The 21901-nt window shown below is 49.5% G+C and overlaps 1 protein-coding gene and 1 pseudogene across 1 annotated transcript; both read right to left on the reverse strand.

Annotated features, from left to right (window-relative positions):
- Nucleotides 1-4076: 4076 nt before the first annotated feature.
- On the reverse strand, nt 4077-6106 carry LOC127307252 (serine/threonine-protein kinase OXI1-like; annotated as a pseudogene).
- Nucleotides 6107-7008: 902 nt separating this feature from the next.
- LOC127307251 (leucine-rich repeat receptor-like protein FASCIATED EAR2) lies at nt 7009-9419 on the reverse strand. Its single transcript, XM_051337979.2, has one exon. The coding sequence runs from the start codon at nt 9277-9279 to the stop codon at nt 7447-7449; it is 1833 nt and encodes a 610-aa protein (XP_051193939.1). The 5' UTR covers nt 9280-9419; the 3' UTR covers nt 7009-7446.
- Nucleotides 9420-21901: the final 12482 nt, after the last annotated feature.

Here is a 21901-nt window from a genome sequence, read left to right on the forward strand (position 1 = left end):
AGTTGGTGGAAGTTGCTAGCGGCCATGTCATGGCTTCCCGCATTATGCACGGCGCTAGATTGGCGGAAGACGTGGCGAAGGTCAAGTTGGTAATGGTAGTGCCGGAGTACCGCTACGCCATGCCCCCCTTTCAACCTCCGGGCACAGACGAAGGCGACGTTTTGCCCCTTGGGGATTGCACCTCATGGGTTATGAAATGGCCGAAGAACCAGATTCGTCTGGGGAGGGGGGTCTTCCGAGTGCTAAGAAAAGCACCGGCGCCACCTCCCCTATCATCCGGTCCAAGATCGCCAGCACCGACGACACCCTTAAGGAACCGGCGGTCGCCGCCCCCACTACCCTGAAGGAACCGGCGGTCGCCACCGCCACCCGGAAGGAACCGACGATCGCCGCCACCACCACACGCCACAAACAGTTGTTGGGAGCGCTACCGCAACGACTGTCAACTAGACGCACGGTACGCCAAGCGGCGGCATCGCAACCGCCACCACCTAAGGTCCAGGACATGGCGCCACTTGATGGCAACGATGCAGATGATGATGATGACATCGATGCCTACATCAACACTGGCGCCTGCAGCCAAGATATGTGCATGCCTCCTATGGATGAACAAGCCTTCTGCACACATGGCGATCAACTTGGTCGTCCCCCTACAGTGACGAAGCAGCGCCTGGTCTTCACGGGTCTTTCTCAAGACACTCCTCCGGAGGCTGGCAATCCAGCTCAAGTCAAGCCTGCTACCGTTTTCAGCCCTAACACGCTGCGTAAGACGATCATCGGGGAGCCATCCATCAACCCCAGCGACCTCAGAAGCACCACCAGCACCCGAAGCACCACCAGCACCCGAAGCACCTCCATCTGCACCACCAGCACCCCCAGTAGGTCAGGTGAAGAAGGCAAGGAAGAGAGGAGCCAAGAAGGGCGCATCTTCGAGCCAGCCTGCTCCTAAGAGGATCCGGGCCGACGACATGGTACCACCTACACCGGATGGCTTGCCCCGGTGTCATGAAGCTGGTAAACTGATACTGCCTCCGGACATGGAACACCTCGCAAGTGGACCAATGCTCCCTTTGCATAACACTATTATTTATCTAGAGAGCGTCCTTCTTAAAGAAAAGGATCCAAATTACCCGGTGTTCACGGTCAAGGTGCCGTCCGACCAGAACTTCGTCAATGAAGACCCCGCGGATATCTTCTTCATAGCGTTCGAGGACGTCTTCAACCTATTTCACTCGAAACGGCTCGACTATAACTTGGTCCGCCTATACGCGATCAATCTTCAGATGAAGATCAACAGAGAGAGACCCCGCCACATCGCGGTAGCGGATCCCTACTACATGCGCGATAGCCAGCTCCAGGACGGCTCAAGGACACGGACCAAGGCGGTGCGATACCTCCAGAACTTCATGCTCATGTACAAAGAGAGCAACACCATTCTTCTACCTGTCTTTCCCGAGTAAGTACACATCCGCTCACGGCCGTCGTAACTTATGCTTTCTTATATATTTCTTCCATTGCCGATCATTTCCAACATTCCATTTCAATTGCATGTGTTGAGCAGGGACAACATCGCACACTCATCATCCTAGATCCGAAGTGGTCACTAGCCCAGTATTTCGACTCGTCGAGTACGACGACGAGGAAAGACTACAAGAGAATAAGGGGTGTTCTCGATGAGGCTATCCTTGGCTACTCCAAAAATGGAGGCACCTTTGACAAAAATGGGCAACATATCAGGCCGGACACTAAAAAGCTCGGGTTCAAGCACGTGATCGACTTCCCTTGTGTCAAGCAGCCAGCTGGCAGCATTAAGGAGGCCTTCTATGTCCTCCATCACCTTAAAGGGTTTGTCGAGGATGCAGAGATGGTGTCTTTGCCACCTAGTAAGCGAGACCCCATTAAAATGTCGAGGAAAATCAATGATGATGATCTTAGAGAAGACTTCCATCGCATCCAAGTAAAGCTCTCGGAAATTATCTTACAAGATGTATCCAACTCATCGGGGCTCTTACACCAACTCAGAGGGTTGTCTAAGAGGGATATCGAAGAACGCCTACATAGGCAGGGTGATGGAAGGACGTGGACGACGAAGGACTTGTACAAGCCGTTCCCGGAGCCGCTTAAGAAGACGTCTCGTTGACCGAGGCCGGTGTGCCTAGCATTACTTTGAATTGATGGACAATTTGTACAGTGTTGTAAACTAAACTTGCTTAATTTGCTCGAAACGGTGGTCGTCGTTGTTGGACTTCAATTACTATTGTAGTCGTTATCGTTGAACCATATTACTTATGTGATACAGATGCTATATGTCTTTTAGGTTTATTATTATTTCCTTGCTTTAATTCTTGTGAATATGTATGCATGTGAACCCTCTAACTCTTTCCATTGCGTTATATACTAATATGCCTTGTGTCCATAGAGATGACGTACTACGTCGTGTTCGAGGGGCGGGTTCCAGGAGTGTACGAGGAGTGGGAGGAGTGCAAGAAACAGGTGCACAAATTCAGCGGCAACTGCTACAAAGGGTACCCGACTAGACACGAGGCGGTTGCCAAGTGGAGGGCGCACCAAGCGAACAAGAGCAAGACGAAGACCTTCCTTGTGCTCTCGCTCTTGCTCACCATCGTCGCGACGGTACTCTATTTCATCCTAGTGTAGGCGGCGGCCGGTGTCATTTCGTTTGTATCTTGAGATGATGAGAACTTTCTTAATTTGCATCGATTATGAGTTGTATGGAGCTATATGTATAACTCGATCGGGCTCTAAGTAATGTGATGATGATGTGATGATTATATATGTCCATATTATATATGTCTATATTATGTCAGTATATAACCTGTATACGGTGTATAAAACCAGTATAAAACATGTATAATACACCAGGGAGCACAAAATCGAGTATACCTGTAGATTGTTCTGTGGCGCACCAAAACATAATTCTGTGGCGCACCTATTTCTGTGGCGCAGCTACATCTCATGCGCCACAGAACTACCTATTTCTGTGGCGCACAGGACCCAGTGCGCCACAGAAACCTTAATTCTGTGGCGCACAGCCAGATGCGCCACAGAAACCTTATTTTTGTGGCGACGTTTCTGTGGCGCACCACACGTGCGGCACAGAAGCCCATTTTCGTGCGCTACTGATGAGGCTTTTCCTACTAGTGAAATGCACAATTGTGTTTTAGGATCTGATTTGACTAAATCAGATTTGTAAATGTTGTAGTACATGAATGTAATGAATGAATCAGTATATGTTCTTTCCCATGCATGATATGCCGTTTTTCTGATTGCATGCGTTTCATCAGCGAGGAGTTGACAAAATAATAATTTTCAGTAGCGGACCATACTTTTTCAAAGAAGTATTAGCCAGAAATTTAATTCGGCTCCCGGGTGCGTATGCTCCCTCTACCAAGAAAATAGTAGAATTCTACTAGCAAAAACTTTTATACAACTATGACCAGCCTGATATGACCAGCCTGAAGGAGGCCATGTTGTTTCTTTTATTGCAACTGGCGAAATCCTCATGCTGCCACAGAAACCCTAACTTTTTTGGAACTCATTTTCATTATCATCTCAAATGGTCGTGACATCTGAGTGCTGACCAGTACAAAGTTCATACACAACCGAATGTAACTATATAATAATTGTACAGAACGAAATTCTTACATTCTACATGGGTAATACATTCAATCGATGTGGTAACACAAGTAATATGTCACGCTGCTTCAAGAGTGCCACACATCAGTCACATGCAGTTTTACTTTCTAAAAGGAGTTTTGAGTTTTATTTATTTTGATTTCTAGCATCGATGAACAATTTTGTCACAAACAATTAATATATCTTCTATTCAAGTTAGTATGATTGTTTGCAAAATGTCAAAATATAAACGTATATTATATCGAGAAACTGGGGTTTGGTAGAACTGAAGATATGCGAACAAGTAGTTGGCCTCATTTTTCAATGTGGTTCAAATAGAATTCTGAGATCTGATTCAAAAGTACAATACAAAATTAAATTTAATCTCTAAAATGCATGGTTCAAACCGTAACAAAATAGTACAATTATTTTTGAATGGTTCAAAATACAATTAGACGGACATACATGTTGGTTTGTAGATTTGTAGTACGGCTGCACGGTTGTTCATCCGAAACAAAAACTCAGAAAAACATAGAAAATCGCTATCGCCGTCGTCAGACTTTTGTCCTCCGGCACGGTGCCGCTTAGGGCACTCGAGGCGAACGCCTCACACACGACTTTCTCGACGTCGAGCATCTCGGCCTTTCCCCCCGAGCCTGCACCACCGTCGTCCGGCGTTGGGATGAACGGAGGCCGTGCCACGTCGAGGACACGGTCCCAGCGCACGCCATGGAAGAAGGAGTGCCGCTTCACGCCGCCGACGCCGAGCCGCTTGCCGGGGTCATTCTCCAGGAGCCCCGCGATGAGGTTGCGCAACGGCGCCGGCTCACCCGGCAGCTCGGGCCGGGCAGTGAGAACGCGGCGGAACGTCTCCCGCCGACTCCTGCCCCGGAATGGCGTGCGCCCATACAACATCTCATAGAGCACCACCCCAAGGCCCCACCAGTCCACCGCGTAGTCGTGCACGCTCCCGAACACAACCTCAGGCGCCACGTAGTACTCCGTCCCCACGAACGAGTTAGACTTGGCAGGCATCGTCGTTCGTGCGTCGGGACAAGGAGACAAGCAGCACAAAGACGGTGAGGCGGGAGAGGCCGTCCCGGAGGTGGAGGAGGACAGCGATGACTCCGGCAAGGCTGCGCGGCGGGAGGAGATCAAGTGTTCGATGGCCCGTGGCTTGGTGTTTTTGTGCTTGCATCGGCGTGAGGAATTGGGTGAAAGCGAGCTAGCGGGAGATGGAGAAGCGGTGTCATGCGGCAGCGGGGTGAGGCTGGTGGAGAGGTCGAAGTCGACGAACATGATGTGGCCGGAGCCCTGGATGAGGACGTTGTCCGGCTTGAGGTCATGGTACACGACGCCGAGGCCGTGAAGGTGCTCGAGCACCAGCACCAGCTCGGCAGCGTAGAAGTGGATGGCAGCATCGGAGAAGGCCTGCCCGGCCTAGCGCCGGCAGAGGGAGTTCAGGTCCCCACCGGTGCAGCGGTCGATGGCGAAGCCAACGACGGTGTCGGTGGCCACGACGCCGCGGAGCGAGGGGAGGAGCGGGTGGTGGAGCGCGAGGAGGATGTCACGCTCGAACCAGACCCTCCAGAGGCCGTCGCCACCCACCGCGGTGGCCTTGTGGCGCGCGGCGGCGCGGGACATGGCCTTGAGGGCCATATGCTGGTCGCCGAGGCAGCCCTCGCCTGTGGCTGAGGCAGAGGCGACGGGCACGACGTCGAAGACCATGCCTCTGGCGCCGTGGCCAAGCACCGAGAGGGCCTTGAGGTCTCACAGGCTCAGCTGCGGTGGCAGTGGGGAGGGCAAGGGCGCCGTGCTCACCATGGCAGTGACGGCGAGGAGCAGAGCCGAATCAAGAAGCGTGGGCATTTATCGGACAGGGCGCGACGGAGATGTTAGTTTCCGGGTTTGCGCTTCTGCAGTTAAACAAGATCACTGCTGTGGCCGTGTGGCATACCCTCTAGAAAATCCGTAGCTTCAGTTCACGAGCGATGAGACCCTGATGAAGATTTCTGATCGCTTTCGGAGCTCTATCTCCGAGCGTCCTCCCTTCCATACGAGGTGGCAAGCAGCACACGCCAGCGCGGCCACGCGTGATCTGTGCTTCGCCGGCCGGCCAGCCCGAGACCACCTCCTTTCTTCCGTCTGCGAGCAACGCGGCACGCCCTGCCCGTGTGCAAACAACACCTTTGTATATCTAATTTGTGAAACCCATCATCGACTCAACTTGCTGATATCCACTCTGTTCTTTTCAAGGGGCTTCCCCAAAGCAAGTTTGGAACTGGATTCTTTGCAAACCTATTTCAGCACAATCTTGTCGGCGTAAGTGGCAAGTGGATGGCTGCTGTTGCTGGTTCCGACCCCTGGACGCGAGCAAGAATCAGCATTGGTTCATCACAGCGTCGAGCCAATAATTCAGAAATCAGTTGCAGAGAAAACGTAGTATGTTCAGAAATCAGAGCAGCAGCCGCCGGTCTCTTTTACGGTCCCTACATCAGTTGATAGACAAGCTTAACAATCTGCAACAAATCATGAACAGCTGCTGTAATCAGTTTGTGCGCAACAATATACAGAGTGCTGTGTGTTGCTTATTTCTTCAGGCAAAGATTCTTTTTTCAAACAAAAAAAAAGAAAAAAAAAGCGGCATCAGAACTGGCTCATGGCAAGTGGTGCTAATAGCGCGAATAATTGTTCAGATATCAGAACAGCAATTGTCAGTGTCACACAATACTAAGATGAGAAAACGGGACTTCAAAGATGAAACCTTGCATGTTTTAACGGTTGCATGAGCCCTGAAGAATTCTACCAAAAGGAACAAAAAGTAAGATACAAAATCCACATACCTCTTTTTATTCCAGGTATACATCACGGTCCAGGTGTGTATAAGAAGCAATGAATGAAGCTAATTCGCAAGGAAAGGTCGCGCCACAAGAAAATTCTGTGGTTTACACTGCGACAGTGGTGGCAGCAAAGTAGATGTGGATGAAAAAAGAACCTGATTCCATACAAGCACTTATTGACTCTATCCAGGATTTTTCTCATTCTTTAGAAAAGGTGGATGATGCTGATTCCAGCATTCTGCTCCTTTAAGAATGAAGAATCCAAGTGACAACTGCATTAATAATCCACATAAGCTGCAATTGCAGATACAGTCAAGTTAGTTTGCTTTTACCTCTATTTTTGCTCTAAAAGTAGGATCGCTTACCATGCCAGCTGATATAGAATGGTTGCTGCCTCCCTGGTAACTATCACATGATAGTCAAAATACAAATACTACTACTGTACAATGCATTCAAGTCTTAAGATCAACAGATACATATATATCAATGATCTGCAGTCAAATTGACGAAGCATATAAAGGTTGCCACAAGATTAAAGTCAAGAGTAATTATGATCTGGACAGGAATTCATAATTTACTACTCAAAGCTGCACCGAACATGAGAAAATCGATACATGGTATTTACATCTGAAACTGATTATGGACAACATTCTTCCATTTGTGGCTGTCACCACCTAATCATGTACATCCTCCATAACAGGACTTGTTGATCTCGACTAGAAACTGGCTCCCAACCCCTCTGAAATGGCAGGATTACAGCCAGCAAATGCTTCACAAGGATGCAAACACACCGGAAACAGATTTAGATGTCCCTACACAACAACATTAGGCCAACACTCGACGTAATGCCTGATCAGTAGAACAAGCTAGCAAACGTCCTTCAGTCAAGATTAGCTGCACACTAAACCACTCAAACTTAACACAGATTGTGGTATTTACATAACTTACTGCACTAACATCCCTCCAAATGTTAATACTCTATCCTCACAGGCCGAAACACGAAGCTCCTAGCTTTGGGGGAGGATAGCAAGGTTACCAACGACACAAAGAAGCTTGTCATCGTGCTGATACAGAATGCCCCAGGTGATACCCATCCATCCTCTCCATGCCAGCCACCGAGCCAGCCATGACGATTACCTCCTGACATTTCCCCTTGTGTCGTTCCTGCATCTGCAGCGCACCCTTCCCCATTGCATATCCCAGGGTTTCCTGCCAGTGCTCCTGGGAATTTCCGCAGCCCACCGGTTGTTGGCATAGGCCCAGATAGGCTATTGTAAGAGAGGTTAAGCGCCTCGAGCTCAGTCATGGCAGCAATTGCAGGAGGCACCTCCCCTGACAGCCCATTGTGTGAGAAGTCCAGCGTCCGCAGCCTCCCCATCCCCCCAAGACCTGCAGGGATCTGCCCAGCTAAGTAATTGCAGGAGAGGTTCAAATACTCCAATCCCTTCATCGCAACCAGCCCTTCAGGTATCTCTCCATGTAGCATGTTTGTCGACAAATCAATCCCAGGAGCTGCCCGAAGCTCATAACCCAGCTCCAGCTGCTGGCCCGTGGCATCTACAGAGGCTGACACAAACAGCTGAGGTGAAATCATACCACCAGATGGAATCCCCTGAGGAACGCCTCCTGCGCCATTAAGCACTGAGCTCGCATTGAAACCGCCATCAGGGATGAAGCCCTCAAACCTATTGCCAGACAAATCAAGCCACTGGAGAAGCGGGAACGAGAACATCCAGTCCGGGAGCTGGCCGGAGAGCTGGTTATGCGCCAGCGAGAGGGACCGCAGGCTCTGCCACTTCGCCACAGCCCCGCTGAGGTCCCCGGTGATCTGGTTTCCCGACAGGATGACCACCTCGAGAGACCGGCACCCAGCCAGCGGCAGCGGGATGTCACCGGATATCCGGTTGTTGGACAGATCCAGCACCTTGAGGCTGTCGAGCGCATCGAGCTCCGGCCGCAGCGCCCCGGAGAGCCGGTTGCCCCCGAGGCGCAGGTACAGGAGCTGGAAGCAGCCGGCGAGCCCCGCGGGCACCGCGCCGGAGAGCCGGTTGTTGGACAGATCCAGCGCCTGCAGGTAGGTGAGGTTCCCGATCCCGCACGGGATCTCACCCGAGAGGCGGTTGCCCGCGAGGAAGAGGCCCTGCAGGGTGCGTAGCGCGGTTAAGCCCGCGGGGATCTCGCCGGAGAAGCGGTTGTGGGAGAGGTCGAGCAGGAGGAGGCCGGATGCGGCGGGGTTGGTGATGATGAGGGGCGGGATGGCGCCGGAGAGGGCGTTGCGGGAGATGTCGAGGGTGGTGAGGTGTGGGGAGAAGGAGAACCATGGGGAGAGCGGGGAGTGGAGGGAGTTGAAGGAGAGGTTGAGGGCGCGGAGGGATTGCAGGGAGGCCGGGAGGCAGGTGGGGATGGCCCCCGAGAGCGCGTTGCGGGAGAGGTCGAGGGTGGTGAGGGAGCGCGGGAGGGTGCAGGGGAGCGTGCCGGAGAGGGCGTTGGCGGAGAGGTCGAGCTCGTGGAGGCGGCGCAGGAGGGAGAGGGGCGGGGATGGGAGCGGGCCGGTGAGGTTGAGGCCTGGGAGAGCGAGCGCCGCGACGGAGGGCGGGCCGGCGGCGGCGGCGGGTGGGTGGAGCGAGACGCCGAGCCAGGACGCGGAGAGCGGGCCGTGCCAGGAGGAGAGCGCGGCGCGGGAGGGCGGCGGGAGGGCCGCGCGGAAGGCGAGGAGCGCCGCGCGGTCGGTGGAGGCGGATGCCGCGGGGCGCGGCGCGGCGGCGGCGAGGAGCAGGAGGAAGAGGGCGAGGAGGGCCGGCATGGTGGTGGTGGTGGGCGGCTAGGGTTTAGCGGGGTTTGGGCGCGGCCGGCGTGGGAGGTGGTGGTGGGTGGGGAGAGTGGATGAGTGAGAGTGAGAGTGGAGCGAGGTGGAAGGTGCGCAGCGCAGGTGATTGTGCGTGCGGTGCGGTAAATTTGGAGGAGGGAAATGGTGGCGACGGAGAAGAAGTCAATTTGCTGATTTTCTCGAGCCGGAATGGACGGCTCGTCCGCGGGCTGCACGGGAGAGCGATCGGAGAATGTCGGGTGCTTGGTGCGGCTCGGCTGCAGGGATACTTTCGGCGTTGTATAAAATAATTCCGCAATTTTTTTTGAGAACTGAAAATTCCGCAAAACTGGCCGGCGATTCGGATTGCGAGTATGTGTCGGGCATGTACAAGGGAAAGACATGCTTTCTCTTAATCTTCCACGTTATCTAGAGAAAGGGCGTAGAGATAAGTCATGCAATGCATTATTTTTTATTGTCATCCCTAACAATTAATGATAAATAATTATTGTTTAGTTCAGATATTAATGCATTATCTCCTCCAACTAAGCAAAAAAATTACTCGCCTAGGCTAAGTGAAGGCTGATGTCACCCAATTGTACACGCATTCATAGTCAAATTAGTCTCATGTAAAAATAAATCAAATGTGAAAAACTAAGCCTAGGATAACCAACCTATGATTAAATGGTATTATTATAAGTACTATCATGCATGACATGTTGGCAATCACCCCACCGTCACTAATCCACTCATCCTGTCACTAGCCAAACCAGAGTTCAAAACCTAGGTTTAACACTTTAGTATCTCATAAAGATGGAATATTTTTCAGTGGGAGGAAGCGTTTTCGTTGACAGTGAGGCGTCTATGGTGATTTCCTCAATCTTAAGACCCGCCGAATTAGTTTTTCGGACTCAGGCTCTCGAAGGTGCTCATAGGGTAGGATATGTGTGTAGTATACCTGGCCCGAGTTTTCCCTACTGGCATAGGCATCCCCAATGGGCCTACCGAAGATGGTACCCGGGGTTTACTGAAAGCCCATGAAGTCGAAGAATATGAAGATCGGAAGCCCAGTTAGTTGGAAAGATAGAGTTGTATTAGGAATAAAGAGTTTACGGGTTGGATTCAAAGAGTCTCCCGGAATCTGTAAACTTGTGTAATACGAAACCCTCGGCTCCGCCTCCTATATAAGGGGGAGTCGAGGGACAAAGAGAAGATCGAATCATTGTTCACGCAAACCTAGTTTTCATAAGCAGTCGAGTACTTTTCCGGCTGAAACCTTTGAAATCTACTTGCCCTCTACTTCCGATAAAACCCTAGTCTACAACTTGTAGGCATTGACAAGTCGATACCTTGTCAATTGGCGCCGTCCGTGGGGACTAGAGGCGACAAGGATCTGATCTCGATGGCACGTTCGACATCATCAACATCTTCGGTAGCAAGCAACGCGATGGATCGAGGTAAATAGATCGAAACCGTCCTAGTCAATTTTGTTCCTCACCCGCCCTCCCGTTTGGATGCATATGCGTATCTGGAGGAGCCCATGGACATGGCGTTCGGAAGGTTTCACTTTCGCGTCGGAAAGGAGGGATCTTATCGTCTCGCAATATCGAATTCGTCGAGATCGGTCGCAGTTGATTCCGATTCGTCGAGATCGGTATCATCGTTCGAGACCGACGACGATGAGGTTTCGTCTACAATCTCCACCAAGCTCGCCTCAAGCGGAGAACTCGTTAAGATCTTCAGCAACATATCTGTCGGGTCGTCTGCGGACTCAAATATAAGCAGCGACTCGGACAGCATCGACAGCTTCAACTTCATCGACAGATCCGCTATTGTTGGAGAGGTCTTCACCGATCTATATGACGGTGTCACCAATCCCGACAAAGATCAAAGTTCAAATTATCATCAAATCTATGCAATTGGAGATACAAGTCACCCACAAGAGGAGACATCAGAGAACTTCGATAACACGCGAAATCCGTATGTCGACCCCGCGGATCTTACGCGAGGTTTGGGAACCAAATATATTGGACCTGGAACACGAGAGATGGTGCAATTTCCGCAAGCAGTGTGGGATAGAGTTGCAAGAGTCATTGATGGCACAGAGCCAATGACTGTAACGGCGACAGCTGAAGAGTTACAGGCATATCAATACAAACTCGCCCGTACCAGGCGAGAGCTAGAAAAATAGAAAATTGAGCAGGATAGGAGGCAAACCGCAGCTTCCGCGTCAAGCAGGCGAAGGGCGGAGTTGAGCCGACAATCAGGTACTTCGGGAGATAGTCACAGAGCAGCTCGAAACAGAGCGAGATCTCGGCTGCAAAATATACCTGAGGCTGACAGGGAGAATTTAGTTCAAAACCTCGACATGTCCTTTATGTCAATTGACACGAGGGGGAATATTATTCCCAAAACACCAGAAGCTGGATACATGGCGACACAAGCTTTCATCCTCGCATCCAGGCCACCCCCCGGAGATCCAAGAGAAGCGTTATTTAACATGGCCATGGCAGGAGTTGGAGCCATGGGAACAGCGTTCGCAAGCACGCCTCCCGAAGGATCCGCAAGGCAAAATAGTCCACAACCCGCTGCAGCAGGGCAAGATCCCGCGAGAACAAGTGGGGCAAGAGACACAGCAACGCAAGCAAGAGTGGACAGAGCGCGACAAGAAAGAAGGGAACGTCGGCACTCGCCAGAGGTTGATGAAGAAGATATGTGCGGACTCCCTTGCTTTACGAGACGAGTCCGTAGAACTCGAGTTCCATCAGGGTTTAAGCTACCCGATAATTATAAAAAAATTCGATGGATCACAAGATCCTGAGGATTGGCTAATTGATTATCTCGAGACGCTAAAGTTAGTGGGCGGAACTAGAGCAACAACCATGCAGAGCATTCAAGTACACTTAAGTGGTGCTGCACGATCGTGGATAAAGAAGTTATCTCCTGGGTCTATCGACAGCTGGGAAAGTTTCGAGGACATATTCGTAAAGAATTTTCGATCAACGTGCAAGAAGCCTGCATCATTGGAGCAATTGAGGGCTTGCAGGCAGAAATACGACGAGTCAATGAGAACGTATATCCAGAGGTGGAACATTATCAAGAACTCGGCAGAAAATATATCTGACGAGAGAGCGATAGATGCATTTGTTGCTGGTATTCGAAGGAGGGACTTCGTCGAGGATTTGGGAAGAACCAATCCGAAGACAATAGCAGCACTCATGGAAATAGTGAATAGGTGGGCGGATGGAGAAGTTGTTGTTCACAACAAACGGCAAAGGTCGCCTGAGGAAGACCGTAGTCGAAATTTTCAAAATAGACGACGATTCCCTCGACAGTTTTCATATTACGATGCTCCAGGCCAAATATCGGCTGGTTTTCGAGGAAATAAGGGAGGAAACAATCGCGATGATTATCAAAATAGTGGCGAGCAGCGCAGCGACTGCAAGGACGGCTCCCGTCCAAGTAGGCAAAATAATGGTCCAAGGTTTCAAAGGTCGTACATATCTCCCGAAGATATGATGAACGGATCATGCCAAATGCACTTTTATCTCGATAACAATGGAAAGAGGCAGTCAGGACACTTGCAGAAAGATTGTCGAACTTTTCAGGCATTGAACAGGTTTGCAGGGCATGCCAATGCACATGCAGCAAACAGATACCCTCAGGGGCCAAGGAGTGAGGTTCATCTTCCACCTCCTCCCGCAATTACGGACGAAAATCGGCATCAGTTACGAATAGCGGCAGCTCCATAGCCACCGCCTTACATCGACACCAACGGTGCGGTCTCGATGATTCAGAAAGCCATGCCATCTAATAGAGCTCAGAAAGTAATTTCGCGACTAAGTTTTCATGGCTGAGAAGATGCCGCCACCAACAATAGAGTATCTGAATTGGTCGGGACAGGACATTGGCTTCACCATAGCAGACCACCCGCAGCAAGTTCCTCGACCAGGGCAATCAGCTTTAATCTTACCAGCGGTGATCGCAGGATTCGACGTATCGCGAGTGTTTATAGATGGATGCAGCAATTTAAACCTTATGTACGCAGATACATTGAGGAAGATGAATATATCCCTGGCAAACTTAAAACCAACGGATACGCGTTTCCATGGTATCACACCAGACAAGCCAAGTTATCCACTGGGGAAAATCAATCTCGACGTTCAGTTTGGAACCCGAGAGAATTACAGGATAGAAAGGTTGGAATTCGAAGTCGTGGATTTTCCATCACAGTACCATGCTTTATTGGGACGAACCGCATATGCTAGATTCATGGCAGTACCACACTACACATACTTGTTGTGGCGACTCCCTGGACCTAAGGGACCAATTACAGTGAAAGGCAGTTTTGCGCTAGCGGACAAGTGCGACAAGGATTTTCACCGGCTATCAGAAACTTTCGGGATGCAGGCAGAATACATGGCGTCAAAGCTGACAACAGACTACGACGTGTTGCCAGATGTCGGGAGGCCCCTCAAGGAACCAACCTTTGATACCACCAAGAACTCGAAGGAAGTATAAATACACCCGACAGATCCCAAAAAGACGACAGCTATCGCCACAAACATGGACCTCGCATAGGAAAGCGTGGTCATCGAGTTCCTCTGTGAGCGCTGGGAAATCTTTGCATGGTGTCCAGCTGACATGCCAAGAGTACCCAGGAAACTTGCCGAGCACCCCCTTAACTTGGATCCATTGGCCAGACCAATTAGACAACCTTTGCGGCGTTTTTCGGAACCAAACCGCAAAGCTATGCTGTCAGAAATTAATCAACTCAGAGAAGCTGGGTTTATCAAAGAGATATACACAGAAGCCACGTGGGTAGCAAACCCAGTGCTGGTCCCGAAGAAAAACACAAAGGTCCTTCGCATGTGCGTCGACTTCACGTGTCTGAGTAAACATTGTACAAAGGATCACTTTCCCCTCCCAAGGATCTATCAAATTATCGACTCCACGGCAGGTTGTGAACGTCTTTCCTTCTTGGATGCATATTCTGGTTACAACCAGATTCGACTAAAGGAAGAAGATGAAGTCAAAACAGTTTTCATTACCCCCTATGGCGTGTTCTGCTACAGAACAATGCCCTTCGGGTTGAAAAACGCGGGTGCAACATATCAGCGGATGATGCAAAAGTGCCTTGCCACGCAGATTGGCAAGAACGTTCAGGTGTACATTGACGATGTCGTCATAACAACAAATAAGGGGTCAACTTTGATCGATGATCTCACGGAAACCTTCGACAACCTCGACAAGTTCTGCCTCAAGTTAAATCCGACGAAGTGCTCTTTCGGCGTCCCTGCGGGAGAACTTCTCGGGTTCCTAGTGTCAGCAAGAGGAATCGAGGCTAACCCGGAGAAAATTCAGGCCATCGTGACGATGCGGAAGCCAACAAAGTTAAAGGAGATACAACAGTTAACTGGACGAGTCGTAGCTTTAAGCAGATTCGTCGCCAGGCTAGGAAAAAAGGCGTTGCCGTTTTACGCCTTGATTAAGAAAGGAGAAAAGTTCGAGTGGAATGAGGAAGCAGATAGAGCTTTCGAGGATCTCAAGCGCACAATCTCGACACCACCAATACTAGTGGCACCAAAGGAAAAGGAACCTCTCATGTTGTATATCGCGGCCACACCTCAGGTGGTCAGCACAGTACTTGTGGTTGAGCGCGAAGAAGAAGGAAAACTCCATGGAGTACAGAGGCCGGTATACTTCATCAGCGAAGTTTTATCTCCTTCAAAACAACGATACCCGCATTATCAGAAGCTGGCGTACGGAGTATTCACAACAGCAAGAAAGTTGCGACACTATTTCTCGGCACACCCGATAATAGTGGTCAATGAGGCACCTTTGTCCAATATACTGAATAACCCGGAAGCTACGGGTCGTGTCTCCCTTTGGGGAATAGAGCTTTCCCCTCGGGACATCACATATGAAAAAAGAAAAGAAATAAAATCGCAGATATTGCCAGACTTCATCGCAGAGTGGATGGAGCTGCAAAATACGGGACCCCCAGATTTGTCGAGAACTTGGACTATGAATTTCGACGGATCCAAACGGTTAGAAGAAGCTGGAGCAGGCATGATACTAGTTTCACCCCAAGGAGACAAGTTAAAGTATGTACTGCGAATGACGTTCCCTAACGCCTCTAACAACGAGGCAGAGTACGAAGCGCTGATACATGTGATGAAGATGGCGAAAGCCTGTGGTGCGACCTGATTAAAAATATTCGGCGACTCCCAATTGGTGGCTCAACAGGTGATGAACCAATGTGACGCAGTCAACGACAGCATGATAGCATACAAGGAGTTATACGATGAGTTAGAAAGGCTCTTCGACGGATGTGAGGTAAATCATGTTAGTAGACCCAGCAATGATGAAGCCGATGTTTTGGCAAACATCGGGTCACGGTGTTTAGCAATACCACCTGGGGTATTTTGGGAGGAGATAAGTGAAAGATCGACCAAGACAAGGAAACAGCCAAAGAGAAAGGAAAAGGTCGAGAAAGGCCCGGGGGCTATAGCAGTAGCAGAAGCAAGTATATCAGAAGATGAAGAAGAGTCGCATGAGGTGATGGTGGTACAAATCCCTTGGATGCAGGCTTATATCGCATATATCGCAAGGAAGGAAGTACCCGAAGATCCAGTAGAAGCAAGGCGAATTATTCGACGGTCCAAAGCCTTCACCGTGGTCAAAGGTGAACTTTATAAGAGAAGTATATCGGGAGTTTTACAGTGGTGCATCACAGCCGAGGAAGGTCGACTGCTTTTAAAGGATGTACATGAGGGCATATGCTGACACCACGCAAGCAGTCGAGCTATGGCGGCCAAGGTTTTCAGAGAAGGATTTTATTGGCTAACAGCCATTGAGGATGCAAAGGACATAGTACGTACTTGTGATGCATGTCAAAGGTTTGCCGCAAAACCTCTTTCTCCGGCAGCAGAACGGATGTCAATACCATTGTCGTGGCCCTTTGCTCAATGGGGTCTTGATATGGTGGGAAAATTGCACAAAGCATGGCCAGGAGGATACGGGTATATGCTCGTAGCTGTCGACAAGTTTACCAAGTGGGTTGAGGCAAAACCAATAAACTCGCCAGACGCAGCATCAACGGTCAAGTTCGTCAAAAGCATCGTTTTTTGGTTTGGAGTTCCTCATAGCATCGTCACAGACAATGGTAGCAACTTTACTTCAAAGGAATTCAAGGCTTATTGTGCAGAAGTAGGCATCAAACTAAATTTTGCATCAGTTGCGCACCCGCAAACCAATGGTCAAGTCGAGAAAGCAAATGGCATCATCTGCAGCGGTATCAAGAAGCGCCTGTTGGCACCTTTGGAAAAAGCCCGACACACTTGGCCGGAGGAGTTACCCAGCGTGCTATGGAGCATACGAACAACACCCAACACAGCAACACGGGAAACTCTGTTTTTTCTGGTTCATGGAGCTGAGGCAGTATTGTCGATAGAAATAGAACACAATTCCCCGAGAGTGGCGGAGTTTGCTGAAGAAATCTCGAGAAAGGCGCTGGAAGACGATGTGGATGCACTCGACGAAGCTCGTGACGAAGTAATTTCCAAATTCGCCAAATATCAGCAAGATATGAAAAATTATCACAGTCGACGATTGCGACCAAGATCATTCCAAGTCGGTGATTTAGTTCTTCGGCTTACACAAGGCAGTCATGAAAAACTCGAGTCGCCATGGCTGGGACCATACATCGTCACAGAAGTAATCGAAGGAGGAGCGTACAGAATCAAAGACAAGAAGACAGGGATGGCGGAGCCAAATCCCTGGAACGTGGCGCAGCTTAGGCGATTTTATGCTTAAGTCGAAATATAGTCTTCTATGTAAACATACAATGTACTGAAACGCCCGCGAGTTTTCAGACGCACTCTTTCCCTTTCAGGGCACCGAGTGGGGCTGGAAGGGTTTTAATGAGGCGGACTCGCGGTGCTGCAATATAGTAAAGATATTGGTGATATACATCTTTTCTCTTTGACAGGCTCGGGGGCTCGTATCCGCAAATACAATATACACTCAATAAAAATTATTTGCCTTGGTTCAAAACACCTCGCAAAACCAGTAAAAATAGTAGTCACCGAAACGCTCGGGGGCTTTAAGGAAGGAAAAAATAGACAAGTTATTCTACAAATATACACAGGGTTTATGACATAGAGGGCCTCTTCACAAGGAAAAATCTCGACAGGACAAAATAAATCCTTATTCACGACACATCAGGTTATCTATGTTGACTCTATCTTCATCGGCAGACGCACCCATGAAGTCAGCATAATGACCCTCCATGAAAAAGTCAGCATCCATCCGCAGGAGATCATCGATCATATCCTCTTCTACGGGTGTCACCTTTTCATTGATTCTGTCGACAGATCTCCGCCGCCCCTTCAACTTGGCATGAACAACTTCAACGAACTTGGTCATATCCAACTTCGAGTGATGAATTTGCAGCATAATCAGAGCAAATCTTGCGCCAGCTACAACTGGGCTCTTACAAAACCATGGATCTGCTGAGCGTTTTTGAACTTGTTCATCAACTCAGGAAGTGTCTTGGGCTGAATATTTCGCGGGAACATAGCATTGTAGACCATGGCCAAAGTCTTAGTGCAAAAATCAAGGTATTGTTGGACCTGGCCTGCACGGTCTTGGAATCTGACAATTTGTCGAGTACGGTCAGGCGTAGACCAAAAATTGGAGCCATGATCCAGAGCAAGCTTGATAAGTGCGTTGGATCTCGCATCAACCCGTTGGTTTTCGGCATCAGCATCCAAAAAAGAACCTACTCGACAGAAGTATCATAATAAGCGACAGTCAGCATGCAAATAAAAGGACTTAACAGTCAAAGAAGCATACCCGCCATATCCAGGCTGGCGTCAGTCATCAGTTGAAGCATATAATCTTCTCGAGAGGTAGTCTGGGCAGCTTCAGCGACAGCAGCTTCTTTTAAAGTTATGGCTTCCTGGGCCTACTGGAGCACTTGTTTCTCTTTCTCGGACAACTTTCGCGACTGTTCCATTACTATAAGTGCTTGCTTCTTCATCGCCTGAAGCTGCTGCTGTAGTTCATTCAAATTCTGACCTGGGTCAGCACTCGAAGAATCCTCGTTGAGATTATCAGCGGAAGATTTCTTCGAGAAGGAAGAAGCGGGCATGGCATTCGAGAGACGAGGAGCCGCGGTATAGTTGTCAAAAACCAACTGGAAAGAAAACATCGACATCAATAACTTGGCAAGATAGCACTTCATTGATTCATTTGGATATTTACACGCGCGTTACAAAATAGAGGGTTCCTAGAAAACCAATAATAAACTGTCGCAAAAGCTGCTACGGTGACACTAGCAAAAGAAGAAGAAAAAAGACAATCAGAGACAAGTTGGTCTACTTGACCTCCGGCTTAGAAACACTAGGGGAAGGAGTTGGTTTGTATCCAAGGAAGGAGAGGATTTTCTTCGAGCTTGGCTTGGCAGCCTTGATCATTGACTGCCACTTCTTCGTCTCCATATTCTTCACGTCACCAACCTTCGCCCAGTCGACGCTTTGTTGGCTCTCGGCAACCAATGCAATGGTGCCTTCAACGCCAATCTTCAGGTTTTCTTGTCGAACAGCTAGCCCAAGATCTTCCTTCGGAATGAAGCGCTTGGCAAGCGCAGCAAAAGTGTTGGGCTCATCTGTCTTCAGGAAGAAGTAGGGGAAAAGCCGCGAAAATGCCGCCTTGGCATCAGAGATGCTCTGGCGCACTTCATCCCCAGAAATTTCGAGGAGAGAAAGGGCGTCGAGGAGGAGATCATCTTCGGGCTTTTCAAGTTGATATTCCTGGCTCGTTTTCCCTGCTGAAGCAAATTCCAGATTACTGACAAGCATACGCAAAAATTAAAGACAACCCGAGGAAAGTGATGGGTACTTACTAACAAAGCGTCAATTTTGCGATTCCAAGCGAGCGGCAATGTCAGCTTCACGAGCGAGCTGTTGGGATGTGTGCTCACTAAAAGCATTTTCAGCGTCATGGAGTCTCTTTCGAGGACTCTCAACTGAGGCAGATTCTAGCTCCGCTTTCTCACGGGCTTTTTCGCTCTTTGCCAGCTCGAGAGCAAGATCATCGGCGCGCTTATTAGCTTTGGTGAGAGCCTCTGGTAAAATACAGCAACAAAAGTTACAACAAAGTAGCGAAGGAAAAATTGTTCGACAAGGAGGAGATAAGAGAAGTACCTTTCAAACTATTCGCATGGTCGCGGTACCCAATAAATTGAGTACCAAGACGAATAAATTGTTGCATCAGAGGCTGAGAAAACGAAAAAGGGATAAGAAAGCCAGAAGAAGTAAAGTTCGACAGCAGCAAAAAAGGGTGGTAAGGCCACTTACATCATCCAAAGCGGAAGTCGATGAACTCCCGGGCAGAAGGTTTGATCCTTCGACAGGTTCAACCCTCGCCTTCTTTGGCGAAGGGGCACGGGGGCTGCCGGGAGGAGTCAAGTTCCCTATATACCGTTGAGGAGGCGAGGTTTCTTCAGTAGCACGGCGAGTCTCGGAAAGCACCAAGGTATGTGACGTGCTCGTAGGAGCAATCACATTAACAATGGGATCTTCTTCTTCGTCGCCACTGCGCATTTAAAGATAGTATAAGAAATGCATAGAAAAAGCAATATAGTAAAAAATACGAAAAGCGATGTGAACTTACGAGCTAACAAGAGCATTGTCGTAAGGATTGAAGGCCTTCCCAGGAGAAGTTTCCTCGATAGGAGATTTCCCCGCCTTGGAGGTGCCAGAATCTTCGAGATCTCCCATTTTCCTCTTATTACTCGGAGAAGCAGCTGAAGGGAGAGAACGCGAGGACTCGGAAGCCTCGGATTCAACTTCTTTTTCAGAGGAAGCCGCGATTTTGTGAGAACCCGCAACTTCACTCTGAGGGCGAGAAATACCCTGATTGTCATCAGTGACGACGGTCCGTTCTTCGACTTCCCCGCCTTCAGGTAGCGGAGGAAGAGAAGATAGGAATTGGTGTTTCTACAGGATCAAAAGATATATCGACGATAAAAAATTCAGCACAAAATAGTAGTCGACAAATGATAAACTTCGAGAGGATAACAATAGTTCACCTTGGGGAGAGCGTTGGTGCCGCTATACGGTTTCACGTGACATGAGGTTGGAATGGCGTCCTTTTTGCTCAGCGAGGAAATTTTCCGGACAAGCCTTTCTAGATCCTTCACTGTGAGATCCTTCGAGAGGCGATCCACATCTTCGTCGCCAACATATATCCATAGAGGGTTTTTGCGGGCTTGCAGAGGCTGCACCCTCATCCTAAGGAAATATGTTGTAAGTTGGATACCCGACAGCTCTTTGCCACGGGTATTCTGGAGCTCGTGGATACGGTTCATCAGTGCTTCAGTCGCCGTTTTTTCTTCCTCGGTAGCTTCTGCATCCCAGGAGCGGCGGCGGAGGATTTTGTCGTTGCCGTTAAAACGGGGAATGTTGTGTTCCAGCGAGTCGGCGCATTCCTCACAGACATACAACCATATTTTGCGCCACCCTTGGACGGAGTCGGGGAATTTGATGTCAAAGTACTCGACATCAGGGCGGACGCAAATAACAACACTGCCTATGTTGTAGGAAATGTTGTGGGAGCCATTGCGGCGGAGGAAGAAGATGCGCTTCCACAGAGCCCAATTGGGATGGACTCCAAGGAAGCACTCGTAAAGAGTAATGAAAATAGATACATGAAGGATGGAATTGGGGGTAAGATGATGAAGTTGCAGCCCATACACGAACAGCAATCCACGAAGAAAATCATGGATGGGCGTAGAAAGGCCGCGGATGAGGTGGTCAATGAAGCTAACCCGATATCCAATGGGAGGCGTCGGGTAGCTCTCCTCGCTGGGGAAGCGCAGCGCGTCCTTCTTCTTGCTCAGGCCAAGTTTCTTCAGCAGGTTGATGTCCTGCGCGGAGATCTTGGATCTCTCCCACTCCGTGGTTCCCAGATCTTGCGCCGCCATCGTTGCTTCGGGAGTGATGTGCCTCGTGAGTCTTGGCCGCGGTGGCATCAACGAATGACGTTGAGGAAGTAGGGCACGGTGTGAGCGCTGGAGCATTTTGTGGTTGCAATGGGGATTGAAGCAGAGGAGATATGAGGATTGGTGCGGCGAAGGGGATTGACGAGGAAGACGATAAGTATTTATAGCGGGCTCATCCAAAACGTTGCACCGTTGGATGGTATAATAATGGACTTGATGATCTACACGTGGTTCAAGGGGTAAAACGGTATTTTTACCGTGATGGAACTGGACAGGCGCTACAGCGCGTGTGCTAGAAAAAGCGGAGGACGTGTGTCCCCCACTTGCGTAACGTGTCAACATGTCGCAGATTTTGGGCCCACAGGTCAGTGAAAGGACAGAACTCGCGTCTTCCCGATACAGTGGTCGTGGCTATCGTCAGCACTGATGTCACCTTACCAGTGGAAAAATCTCGGCTGTGGTGTTATGAAAATTGGCGACAGTGAAGGAATACTGATAACCTCGAGAGCCTTTGACCAAATACAAATTTTTGTTCAAATGCTCGGGGGTACTTTATAAAGAAGTTTCGAGAAATATGATGGAGATAATTCAGAAGGGGATGTTTCAAAA

Source organism: Lolium perenne, chromosome 6 (genome assembly GCF_019359855.2).
Source record: "Lolium perenne isolate Kyuss_39 chromosome 6, Kyuss_2.0, whole genome shotgun sequence".
NCBI classification, from domain to species: Eukaryota; Viridiplantae; Streptophyta; class Magnoliopsida; order Poales; family Poaceae; genus Lolium; species Lolium perenne.

Coding starts and splice junctions, on each gene's coding strand:
- LOC127307251 (XM_051337979.2), bottom strand. CDS start 9,279: ATGCCGGCCCTCCTCGCCCTCTTCCTCCTGCTCCTCGCCGCCGCCGCG.